This window comes from Equus asinus, chromosome 16, assembly GCF_041296235.1.
Source record: "Equus asinus isolate D_3611 breed Donkey chromosome 16, EquAss-T2T_v2, whole genome shotgun sequence".
NCBI lineage: Eukaryota > Metazoa > Chordata > Mammalia > Perissodactyla > Equidae > Equus > Equus asinus.
In genome coordinates this window covers 34,890,784-34,904,251 of record NC_091805.1, presented here as the reverse complement: position 1 = coordinate 34,904,251, position 13,468 = coordinate 34,890,784, and the positions used below count along the sequence as shown (strand labels likewise).

The 13,468-nt window shown below is 38.8% G+C and overlaps 1 protein-coding gene across 20 annotated transcripts in view; it reads right to left on the bottom strand.

Annotated features, from left to right (window-relative positions):
• Positions 1 to 13,468, bottom strand: part of CDC14A (cell division cycle 14A) — a 158,729-nt gene that overhangs the window by 94,609 nt on the left and 50,652 nt on the right. For 17 of the 20 annotated variants that reach the window (XR_011494866.1, XM_014851496.3, XM_070486923.1 and 14 more), the window contains one exon: positions 5,701 to 5,780. Coding sequence is in view for 17 of the 20 variants with exons in the window: in XM_014851496.3 (XP_014706982.1) it covers positions 5,701 to 5,780 (80 nt within the window). In the remaining 3 variants the exon portion in view is untranslated. Of the gene's footprint in view, positions 1 to 5,700; positions 5,781 to 12,242; positions 12,432 to 13,468 lie in introns of those variants that run through there. The other 3 variants (XM_070486927.1, XM_070486928.1, XM_070486926.1) reach the window with 3 other exon arrangements.

The following is a 13,468-nucleotide window of genomic DNA, read 5'->3' as shown; positions in this document are numbered from 1 at the left end:
AATAAAACTGGAAGAAAAGAAGAAAAGGAAATAAAGCTACCCAACTCTTTTTCTTTTAATTTGCCTCATCTTTAGAGAATTTTTAACTAGGTTAATAGAAAACTATAATTAAAAAATTTTTTAAGATGAATCCAAATAGAAAAACTTAATCAGATATCTTTTTTGGTTATAATAATGTACCTACACTGCAAACACTGTATTATACAGCATTCTACCGAAGCTACCATTATAAAAGACAATCTGTACCAAACAAATGAAAACTCACAGCACCTAATATCAGCACCTGGATTGTTATTCTCCAGTTTTCATCCTAACATGAAATGCATTCACGGGGCCTACCTCTAACATCTCCTCCAATTCGCAGTTCCCCGGTTAAACCTCTTTCCTCAGTACTCCTAAAATACCAATCTCCTAACTCTAATAAAGCAGTATAGTTGTTTTACGTACCTACGCATTTACAAGTCATATAGCGAGTTCCCTGGAGCAGGTACCTAGTTGTCCTAAATCATCTTTAGATCCATAAGACTTTTACAGTGACTGGCACAGAAAAAGCAATAAATAAATTAATGTATGTATTCCCTGGCACACAAGAAAAGAGCCCAATCTCGGCCTTCAAGAGAAGAGTCAGACATACTTGGTGGTAAGTCAGCCGTTCAAACACATAATTGCAATAGAAGACATATGCTTTAATGGTATACATAGCAAATGTAATGGTGTATGAACAAAACGTAATACACAAAATGTAACAGGGAATTCTAGGCAAAGGACCTGCTAAGCCTCTCTGGAAAAATGAGGAAAGGCTTTCCAGAAGAGACTGCTCAGATAAATGTTTGTTGAATGAATAAATCTTGAAGAACAGCATTATTTAAATTCATAGTAGCCTTAAAACTCCCTTATTAGAAACACACTAAAAATATATAGCACAAAAGAGAACATGGGCATTTCAGTGAAGATAGTACATAAAGATGCCAACCACACCTCAACAGCCTTCAAAATAGTCTTCATTTTTAAAAAATTTTAAACAAAAAGACAATTACACTTAAAAGGAAGTTCCTTTAAGACTTCCTGTTTTTTAAATGAAAGTGTTAATGCAGCAGCAGATTAAATAAAAATCTAGACAACAAAAATAAAGGTGTCATTTAACAGCAAACGGTGTAAAAAACCTAGTGGATGACAGAATCCAGATTCTAAGTGAAGGCCAAGGCAGTGAGGGCTGACCAGAACTAGGATGAAGATGATTCTTGACGCTATTGCATTAGCCTTAGTCGGCCTGGGCTGTGGACTAAAATCAACTCACATCTGATCCTAGCGTCGGGGAAAAAAATTCAGTTTCTTTAGTCAAATTCCAGCCAACTAGTGGTATTCAACTAAGTTTTTCACTAAATTATACACACTAATTTGTGATATTTTTTGCTTCAAATGCATAGCTTATGAAAAGTCTGGATTTAGAAATGCAACTTAATGTAAACAAAACTCTTTGATGTCTGAGTTATCAGAAAGACACAACTCAGAGTTACACTCAAGGTCAAACTTTTAGTAGGAAATAGGTTCCCAAAGCAAGGCACAAAGGCCTCATACTTGCACTTAGCATTTTGTTTCATATAATGAGTATCTTTATGCAAACGGATTACTAAAATCTCTTTATCTCTAACAACAATACTATAATTTTCCCATAGTATTGTCTCAGTTTCTTTCCTCTAAAACACACTTGAGACCATATGAATTAAAAAACTGCAATTAAAATGATAGGAAACAATCTAAATTTCTACTTGTTAGAGGCCAGTTAAATGCATTCTTGTACATTACACAGAAATAAGACAGAATAAGGAAGGAAGCTCTCTATGTACCGATAGAAAAAGATACCTAAGATGAGGTAAGTGAAAAAAATTAACGTGCAGAATAGCATATATACTAAGCTATTTTGTGATAAAAATAGGAAAAATAAAAACGTGTATCTTTATTTTTTATATGTGCATAAAGAAATTCTAGGGGCCAGCCCCATGGTCAAGTGGTTAAGTTCATGTGCTCTGCTTTGGCAGCCCAGGGTTTCACGCTTCGGATCCGGGGCGCAGACCTAGCACTGCTCATCAAGCCATGCTGAGGCAGCGTCCCACGCAGCAGAACCAGAAGGACCTACAACTAGAATATACGACTATGTACTCGGGGGCTTTGGGGAGAAGAAAAAAAAAGACTGGCAACAGATGTTAGCTCAGGGCCAATCTTTTTTAAAAAATTAAATAAAATAAAATGCTTCTTAAAAAAAAAGAAATTCTAGAAGGATATGGAATAAACAGAAGTTATTGGAATACTAGAAGTTATTCGGAAAGGACTAGACAGATGAGGATAAGGATGGGAAAGGGCATTTTCACTGTAAACCTTCTTATATATTTTTAAAATTTTTAAACCATGTTAACATATTTATGTTTTCAAATATTTAAATAAAAACAATCTGGAAAAACAAGCTATAACTTTAATAACTTTGATTTAATTCTATGTTAAGTAATAATAACTTTCTTACTATCTTTCCTTCCATTCTGATCTTAATTATTTAAAAATTCTAGTTCTCAGGAAACAAATTAATTACCCAGGCCATTATAAGCTAGAAATATAATTTTGCTTAAAGGAAGAATTTATTCTTTCCTCCTTTTCCAACATTTTCATCTAAATTGACAAGGACAACAAGGGTCATCTGTGTAGTGAAATGGAAATACATCTCCCTTGACTTCTGAATGGATAATATCACAAGCATAAAAATTAATATACATTTTTCACTTAAACTGCTTAAATAGTTATATCCTCCATTGGACTTACTGACTGGCACTACAATTCTACAAATGTTAGAGCATTACAATTTCCAGGTGCGTGTGGTATTTTTCAAAATAACAAAAAAAAATTGCAGACACTTTTTTTTTAAATTGGCCCTGAGCTAACATCTGTTGCCAACCTTTTTCCTTCTTCTTCTTCTTCTTCCCAAGGTCCCCCAGTACATAGCTGTATATTCTAGTTGTAGGTCCTTCCAGTTCTGCCATGTGGGACGCCACCTCAGCATAGCTTGATGAGTGGTGCCATGTCCGCGCCCAGGATCCGAGCCTGCGAAACCCTGGGCTGCCGACGCGGAGCGTGTGAACTGAACCACTCGGCCACGGGGCTTGGCCCTGCAAACACTTTTCTTATTTAGAAAAGAAATTTAATGAGCCCTCACTGTCTCCAGGAAAAGTGCCTCAGTAATCCCATCACCGTTACTGGCCCCTCTCTCACCACAGACACTGTGCTCCTACCACAGAGAACTTCTAAAGTTATTTTAGATACGACATCCTTTCCAGGGCTTTCCGTAGGGTATATCTGTGCCTAACCTCCCCTCCTCCATTCCCAAACCCTTATCTATGTTTAAAAGCTCAGTTTAAATGTCTGATACTTTCCCAAATCTCTGTCAGAATCTTTTCTTCTATTTTTATAGCTTATTATGTACCTGTAGAGCTACTCACTCCTACTAAATATGTGACCATTAGAAGAAATACTTCCTATTCATATTTAGCATATCCTTGTGGATAATTCTTATTTCTTATTAGTAACAGTACTAACAACACTGAGAAAAACAAAAACCAGGTACTACACCAGGCACAGTGATAAACGCATTACCTCATTTAATCCTCAAGAGAGCCCTAAAGCCATTTTACAGAAAAGGAAACTGAGGTTCAAGGAGGAGAAGTAACTTGTCCAAGTTACTATGCTTGCTATAGACAGTAAGGAGCAGAATGAGCCTTCAAACCCAGTGTCTCTGCCTCCAAGGCATATACTCAACCACTTTGCTCAGAGCTTAGGCAGAATGATTACTATTATCATCAGCAGCACAATAGACTGAAGGTTGCTGTTCTCCTAAAATTCATATATTGAAATCCTAACCCCAGTGTGACGTAGTAGGAGGTGGGGCCTTTGGAGGTAACAGATCATGAGGGTTGAGCACTCATGAATGGAATTAGTGCCCTTATAAAACAGACCCCAGAGATCTTTCTTGCCCTCCTTCCACTATGTGAGGACACAAGGAGAAGTCAGCAGTCTGCACCCCCAAAGAGGGCCCTCGCCAGAACCTGACCAGGCTGGACCCTGGGCCAGCCTCCAGAACCGTGAGAAATATATTTCTGCTGTTTATAAGCACTCAGTCTGTGGTACTGTGTTAGAGCAGACCAGACTGACTAAAACAATTACCCATTTCTAAAAAATACAACTGTGTTTTACCAAAAGCTTTCAAATTATGGAAGCCATTAGAAGTGGAAGAAAAAAATAAAAAGCTTTGTTTTCATCATTAAAACTCTCCTATACATAATCTGTCACTTTTTAATCTGCCCTTCAATAGCTAATTAGCTCAACTCTAGATTGCTTGAGGGCACTTTCCTCTCACTGCTTCACTCCTCGATTTCATTGAGAGATCGAGCACACCGGGTGTCATCTGCCCCATTCCTCCTCCCCACCTTGACATCCACCCTGTGCCTCATAATGCTCCCTCCTGTGGTCTGAGAAACAGAGGTGGGAATCCCCTGGATCTTAAGGGATTTAGTCTTAACTTATTCATTCAAATATTTACTAAAAACACTTTTTTATTTATTTACTTTTTTTTGAGGAAGATTAGCCCTGAGCTAACATCTGCCACCAATCCTCCTCTTTTTTTTGCTGAGGAAGACTGGCCCTGAGCTCACATTCGTACCCATCTTCCTCTACTTTGTATGTGGGACACCGGCCACAGCACGGCTTGCCAAGCAGTGCCATGTCCGCACCCGGGATCCGAGCCAGCAAACCCAGGGCCACCGAAGCAGAGCGTGCGAACTTAACCGCTGTACCACCGGGCCAGTGCCTAAAAGCACTTTTAAGTATCAGGCACTGTGACCTGCCCTCTTACAGGAGAGGAAGGAAAACAGACAAGCAAGGAGGCCTCCTCAATCCTTCCCGGTCCTTTCTTTCACTGTTGTTGGTAATTATGATATTAGTAATAACAACCAATCCAAATGCTTGGAGATTTCGACACACAAATAAGCAAAAAGGCAAAAATATTAGAATCATCCACAATTCTATCAGAGATGACTGTTGTCGGAGTTTTGACATATATTCCCTTCTATTTTTTAAACAAGTTCAAGTTTACTCAAAATTTTTAAAGACCTTTTTCCGGTGATACTTAGAAAATATTCTTTCCCAACGTTGTAATAAAGACAGGCTTCCTCAGGATGAAAGCTGGTTTTGTGCACTAAACAGATGATTTAGGGTCCCCACTAAGGATGTGCTCCTGGAAGGAAGGTACTTGGAGGGTCTTATTCTATATACCTAGCCCCTGATATTCAGTCAGAGCTCAATCAGTGCTCATGAAATGAAAGAATGAATGGATGAATCAGTGATGTACATTACTGAAATCCAACGAATCTTGACAGGGTTGTTTGCTCATAAATCAGGCACTGTTTGTGCTTAAGTTGTCAAGATATAGAAAGGATTCAAGGAAAAAATTAATTCCTAAAAGGAGAAAGCTACTTTATTCTTACTAGATAGGGGGAACAAAACTCTGCAAAAAGGAAATAATAAAAACTACCATCTCATTTCATCCCATATAACATAATGGTCACAGTCTTAAGACAATTTAAAAAAACAATAATCCAACTCTAAAGTCGCGAGCTGTCCCGCAAAGGGCTATAGCCCAAGTCTCAAAAGCAGTTATACCTGAACGGAAGATAAGGGGCGGTTGAGCCAGATAGCAGTGCTCTGTAGGCTTCTTCTGGTGTCTTCTTTAAATAGATTACCTAAGACAGATAAACAACAACATTTAGAACACCAGCAAAAAATGACGCAAAACTAATTTAATTACTCACCAAGTTTGCATTTCACGTCTTCCACTTTGAGTGTCAACTGTCATGGCGATAATGTTGATCTTTAGACGGCAACCGAGCTGCCAAAATTTCCTTTTCAGCTTGAAGCTGAGCAGCAGCCTTTGACTTAAGCATGGGTGAGAGCTTAAACACAGAGGGCAGAGCCATCAAGAGGCCGCCCAGGGCTGTCGACAAGGCACACTGCACAGATACAATGGCAGGGTTTTCCCTTCTGGGAACAGAACAATCGTACCTCCATTACTGTACTCTGTGCTCAACAAAGATCAAGAGTCCTCCCTGTCCTACACAGAAGATCTGCCAGAGGTAATTCTGTGCCTGGTGAACTTTGAAAGAGACATCGCAGGGTGATGACAATACCCAGGGAGGGTCTACGAGCGCTCCCTCCGCCCTGAGGAAAGCCCACTCAATAATCCCAAGGAAATGAGCGGAAACGCCTGCAGGTGAGGGCGTTGGAACACACAGTGGCTTGGCTCTTGCTATCAAGGATACTTATAATTCCTCCAAGGTAGCCATGGAGGGGTCTCTGGGAGCCTTTAGGGTATCAAGATGCAAACAGTGAGAGCCGTGGGAAGAGCTGAGGGAAAGAGGAAGGGCTTTCTAGGCAGTAGGAAGAACAAGGGCCAGTTTTTGCTGGGGATAGAGAGCATGGTGAGTTGGACAGAGAGGAGATCGGTGTCACTAGAACAGGAGAGAGAGGGAGAGCCAGGCAGTGGCCAGATTGTGAAGAGCAACACAAACCATGGAGTTTGGTTTTATTCCAAGTACAATTTACTATTTTAATTTTGAGCCAAGGGCACTGGTCCTTTTCCTCTATAGTTTGAATCGAATTTGATTCCTAAACCCTCTCTACCTAGAATTAGTGGCATTATTTTCTTAATATGTCCCAACATCAAAACACTATGCTTTTCAATGACAAGAATGAGAGTCTCAGTTCTTAAAAAGTAGTCTTCCTCTCTACTTACAAAGTTTCTTTGAGCATTAAGCTTTTCCACTAGCAATATATTGCATTTAATTATTTAAAATTTCAAGACTAGAAAACACCTCGATTCTAAATTCTCTAAAGAAAGAAAACTAAAATAAATACACAAAAGATACTACTAACTTTAATAAGAAAGGCTCATATTCATTTGACAAGTCAACATAAAGGTCTGATAAAGTAGACACCAACCAAAGCGAACTGAACATGAAACAAAAACAGCACAGAAAATGAAACCACTGTGAAAGAATGCTCTAGACATGAAGCACTCATTCTACAAATGGAGAATCATGACCCTAGTTGCAGCTCAAACAATTACAAAAATCCATTTAAACCAACCCTAGCTTGAAAGACCATTATCAGTAACCAATATTAAAACAGGATTTTGCTGCACCCTAATGAGTAGGTTATATAATATAAACAGAGTTGCTTATAATGCAGTGATTTCTCAAGCCTAAAAATGTAGCAGTATTTGAAAGTTGACTATGGCTGCTAAAAGGGAAAGCTGCTTGGAGAAAGCTTCTGAGTTTGGATTAGATAATTAAAGCTTATACAACAACCTTTGAAAAGCAAAAATACATTTCCCTTCTCAGGAGCAATTACATTAATTCCCTGTAATGCTGAGGCAGTCATTCTGCATGAGGGAGGCAACAGGCCACATCAAATACTTCTTTAGACTGCCTACCCCACGGGGTTTGCTACTCATCTTACCTGCATGACTTAGCACACATGACCCATGTTCTCACACTGTAAGATGAGAGTCTTTGTTTTTATTTTTATCCCAGTGCTAAATTATTAATAAGTGCAAAGTGAAACCCAACAAAGCCATCTAAATTCCCAGGAAGATTCCAGGAGCAGGTAAACGCAATGACCTTTCACAACCTCATGTCAGGTACTGGGAGAGTGGTGAAATGTAATAAATGAGTGTGTTACTGAACGCATGCACGCTAAGGTCATTAAAATATGTTCCATTTTTCTAGGAGAAAATGTCATGAATTCTTATGATAGATCTTTTTAGATATGTCTCCTATTAAAAAGAGAGAGAGAAACTAGGTCTGATTAAAGCTCAGAAGGAAAACAATATTTATTTACTGCTGAGCAATCCAAAGCTCAGAAAGGTAGAGAACTTTCCAAACTCACATTGCTGCTCTGTGACAGGATTAGCCCACACTAATTCCATACATCACATCTGCTTAAAAATATAAATGCGGGCAAAAGCAGCACAATCTGGAAAAAAAGATTCCTACTCCTCCAAATTCCTAAATCCCATTACACTTGACTTTTAAAATTAAGTGACTTCAGGGCTGGCCCCGTGGCCGAGTGGTTAAGTTCACGTGCTCCCCTGCACGTGGCCCAGTGTTTCGTTGGTTCCAATCCTGGGTGCAGACATGGCACTGCTCATCAAACCATGCTGAGGCAGCGTCCCACATGCCACAACTAGAAGGACCCACAAGGAAGAATATACAACTATGTATCGGGGTGGCTTTGGGGAGAAAAAGGAAAAAAAAATAAAATCTTTAAAAAAATAAAATTAAGTGACTTCAAACTGTTAAAGGGAGGAAAGAGTACTAATTATATTTTCTACTCTCTCTACATTTCCTGTATTTTGTAAAGATGTGTATTAATTTGTTTTTTTGAGGAAGATTAGCCCTGAGCTAACATCTGCGCCAATTTTCCTCCACTTTACACGTGGGTCGCTGCCACAGCATGGTTGACGAGTGACGGAGGCTCACACCAGGGGACCTGAACCCGTGAACCCAGGCCACCAAAGCACAGTACACCGAACTTAACCATTATGCCACCAAGCCAGCCTCGTAATTTGTTTTTCAAATGTGGAGTAACTAAATCAGTTATGAAATATTAAATGTGTACTCTTTCCAAAAATAAAATCTATATTTAATTAATACTCAAAAATGTATTACTATATATTCTAATATTTCTAAAAATATTTTCTAAATAAAATTAACTTCAAAGCATCTTCTAAATATCCTGATTTCCCTTTTCTGATTCTCAGGGGAAAAAAAATACGCCACTTTTCTCACTAGATATTAGCATATATGAACCCAAACCAAAAGAATCTTCCCAAACTTTGATTGATAAAATGTAACAAAGCCCCGTGCATAGTGCTTGGTGTACCATGCCAATTTATCCCTGGAATAGTGAGTACATGCATTACTTTTATAAAATTGCACTATTCTTGCCAGGAAGTCTTAGAAACCTTCTCAATAGAAAAGCATTTGATATATACTTTCTTATTTTTAATTGTCTAGGAGTCAACCAAAGTGATTTTTTTCTGCTTAATTAACTTTGATACCAGATACCAAAGACCCAAATAAGTCAATTTCTCTAAGAAAAGATTCTTAAAAAGCCAGCATTCTAACTTATATATATATATAACCAATAGCTATGAGGTTTTTATTTAACAGCATAATTAAAATTACAGTACTACAAGCTAGCATAATATATGTTGTTTCCCAATAAACCAACGTTTGCCAAACTTCAATTAATCGTGCATCAACCTTCCCACTTCTGCCACCACATGTAGCACCACATACTACCACTTCTCTTTAAAGAGACATACATACTCTTTTAACTTAAATCAACTTATTCTAAAGTGTTTTACATCATTGCTACCAATGGAAAATCATGTCACTTGCCATAGAGGCTACACATAAATGAATATTAAAATATATAATCTTAAAATTTAAAAATGCTTGTGCACACCACTCACTGAGAAAGAATGTAATAAATATCAAGTTTGGACTAATTTTATAGAAGAACAGCAGATCAACCTGGTAAGTTAAATAAAATCCTCTTAGAATTAATCTGCAAATACTTCTAAATCATTTCTTTAAACTAAATACTATGGTTGTTAAATCCTTAAAGCCCGTCAAAAAATAATATATGTGAATTTCAGAAGCATTTTGGAATTTACAATTATATTTCTCTACTCAGTTAATCTCTCTGATACACAAGGGGTAATTCTTAAAACAACAAATGGCTTAATATAGTAGTCTAAACCAGACTTCGAGTCACGAATTTGCTAACGGTCTTTCCCTGGGGACGTCAGCCTCAGATCTTACTATGTTTTTAGTTTTATTTTTAGGTGCTATTACTTCCCCCAAAAAAAGGCTCACTGCAAAGAGCAACACACACACACACACATATCCCTAATATTTAAAAATGAAACCTGTGCCGCTACATTAATTACATCTATATTTTACGATCTGGAAAGTGGAAATACTCTTGAGGATTTGATTTGGCCATCCAAGAGAATATTCTCGAGTTCTGGCATTTAATTTCCTGTAATTTGTTTAATATTTTATTTGTTTATAAAAGAGGAAACAAATGCTGAGAACAGCCTTTCCCAGTCAGGTACTACCAGCAGAACGCTGACATGTTAGCTGTGAAATCAGCATTCCAATCATTTCTGAGTCAATTAAATTTCTTTGAAATAGAAGTTTCCAGAAAACAGATGTTATAACTTAAAAACAGTCTAGAAGCACTAAGATTTACCAAATATAGAAGACTTACATCAAAAAGCAGAGACTCTTTAAAAGTTTCAGACAACTAGGTTTAGCATATGTACAGAGTTCTAAATGCGGACATTATAAAGATGTCCCTATGGTATGTGCTCTGGGTTCTAGTCCATTAATTAGCAGTCATGCTTGTGCTCCTTTGCCCAGCCCCATATCACTTAAAATTATCATGCTTGTAAGACAGGAGTTAAGGATGGGGATGGGCAGAGGTTAACAAAGAAATGTTTCTTTCCCTGGTAAAGCTAACTAGTATAGAGCACTGGCTTGGTCTGAAACCACTGCTCCTTAACTGGCTTCTCCCATCGTCCCCCTATCCCATCAGGGGTTCCTCCCAGTCAGCCACACTCAAAATTTCAAAAGTCATCTTTGACTGGCCATTCCTTCACTGCACCCACTCATGTCACATCAATACTCAGACTGATTCTTTCCCCCACAGACTCTTTCAACTATGAGGTAGATCCAGGATTGAGGGACTGAAACATATCATTTGGGGTGACCAGCAAAAAGATACAAATATCTTTTCTAACTTTACAAAAATATCACTAAGGTCCCTCCAACAGCCTTGAAAGAGGGGCCCAGGCAAGTGAGGGGCCCCAAATCTTAAGTTTCATTAGCTTCCCAGTGAATCTGCACTTGACCTTCATGATTATCATCATCACCTTATTTCAAACCCTTATCACTGCACCTCACCATTCCCTAAACATACCTGACGCCTTCTGGCATCTGAGGTTTTTTTCTGGAACACTCTCCACGCCATCTCTGCCTATTAAAATTCTTCCTATTTCATTAGACCTAACTCAAATACTGCCTCCACAATGGCTTTCTTCTTCAGCTCAGAAACCCTTCCCCTCACTCTTTAGACTCAATTCTAAGAGAGATAATGACCACGATAAAGATGATAATAAACACAAAAAGTTATATAGTGCATACTATATGCCAGGCACTATTCCAAGCACTTTACGTAATTTGGCTCATTAATCCTCATAATCACCCTGAGATGGGTTCCATTAATCCCCATTTCCATTTTACACATGAAATGCTGAGAATCAGTTACTCAAGGTCACACTGCTAGGGTGTGGCGGAGTCAGGCAGTCTGGCTCCCCATCCGTGCTCCTAAACACTTCCTGATGGGCCCCTTACAGCTCTGTTGTGATTAACTTCCTTTATACTAATGTGGAAAGCTCCTTGGGCTCAGTAACCAAGTTCTCCATACTTCTATAAGCATTACAATGCCTCCTGTCAGACAGATGCTCAGTAAATACATGTTTAGTGAATGACAGCTTTAAACTTGTAAGGTACTGAGAGTGTATCGACCCTAGAGAGTTAATGCAGTTTAATTAATAATTAGTGAGTGAGATTTTTAAAATATGTCACTACAACTTCAGTTGTAATGCCCAGGGGAGCTAGTGAAATTAACTTTTTGAGCCCAGTTGTATGAGAGCATCAAATTAGGTATAGTCAATTCTTCAATGATTTGCAAAAAAAAGAAAGTAAGAAAAAGATGATTTTAAAAATAAGAGCTCTCACTCAAATGATCTGTATTAGCTTATAGAAAGCATTTCAAGAGCAAGGCATACTACCTGACCCAGACATTCATTCTCCTACTTCCCCTGTGTCTGTTCTGAAGCTACACTCAGCCACTCTCAAAACCTTAAAAAAGGCAGGAAGCAGGAAGTGGAACAGAACACAAGTCACCAAAGATCAAGGTGTATTTACTTAATGCTTACAATTAGCACAAGATCCCATACGTATATACGTGGACAGAGGGAAAGTCTGCAATCTCATTACAGAGCTTAAAGTTATTGACAACAAGGGCTCTAAAGGGGCCTGGGGAATGGTCCACGAAGGGACCAGACTCACCGGAGACTTCCTTGCATGCTGGTAGCATTTAGACGGCCACCTCTCCTCTGCCTTGGGACCACAGCTCTAAGTCACTTTGGTAAGGCAGACTTCTTCGCCACTCGATGAGATCAGGCCCCTATCTTATGTTCTCAAAGCTCCCTGCCCTTCTCCAAACTCTTCCCCCGGTTTGTCATCACATGTTTCTGTGGTTATTTTAGTCTGCCTTTTCCTGTCTAGGCTGTAAGTCAGAGAACAAGATATCTGTCTATTCTGTATCTGCAGGACTCAACACTGTGCATAGCACACACTCAAAAAATGTCTGACAACTGCATGAACAAATGATGGAGAGAAAGACAGCATTTTATGTGAGAACAAGTGTGACACAGTCACAGAACATGGGTCATCAACTAGAGCCTAGGTGACAGAGTGTAGTAGTCAGGCACCCCAAGTCTGCAGTCAAGCTGCCTGGGTTCAAATCCAGGCTCTTTTACTTATGACCTGTATTACATTAACTCTACGTGCTTCCATTTCCTTACCTATGAAGTGGGGATCACAACTGTAGCTGCCTCATAAGGCTGTTTGTTGGGAAGATCAAATGAATTAATAATATACGTAAAGTACTCAGAATTTGATCTAGCACATTGCTCTCTCCCTAGCAAGGGACCAGAGAAAGGAGATAAAACTTTGGCCCCAAAATATTTTTTTTTCTCCTTTTCACCACCTGTATCCTTGTGAATCTGGACCCACAAATGTATTATTTCTGACACCTTAGCCCTAAAGCCTGTCTATGCGTACAAACATCAAAACATGAGGTTGTAAAGATCCCTCATGATTGCCATACACCAAAACCATAACATATAGACCATATAGAGCATCATTTAGTACAACCTTCTCATTTTAAAAGTATAAACATTGATCCTCGTCTCAGTTCTGCCTCTTCCAATAGTCTCCTGAGTCTCCTGGTGACTTAACATCAACAACCATAAAATAAATGCCCTGGCTCCTGTTTTATCAATCTATGGTCAAAATATCAGAAGATCCCAAGGCGGCCCACATCTCTCTCCAACAAAGTACATGGAAGCAGGAGGGAGTTGACGCTGCACTCATTTTTTCTTATGTGAACTTCTCATGAACAGAAGAGTAAGATTACCAGGCTGGGTTTGTTTTTAGGAGAGGAAAGCAATTACCAGCTACCTGCAAAGAATGAATCACAGAAGTCCATGGGGTGAACATCTGAAAAAACA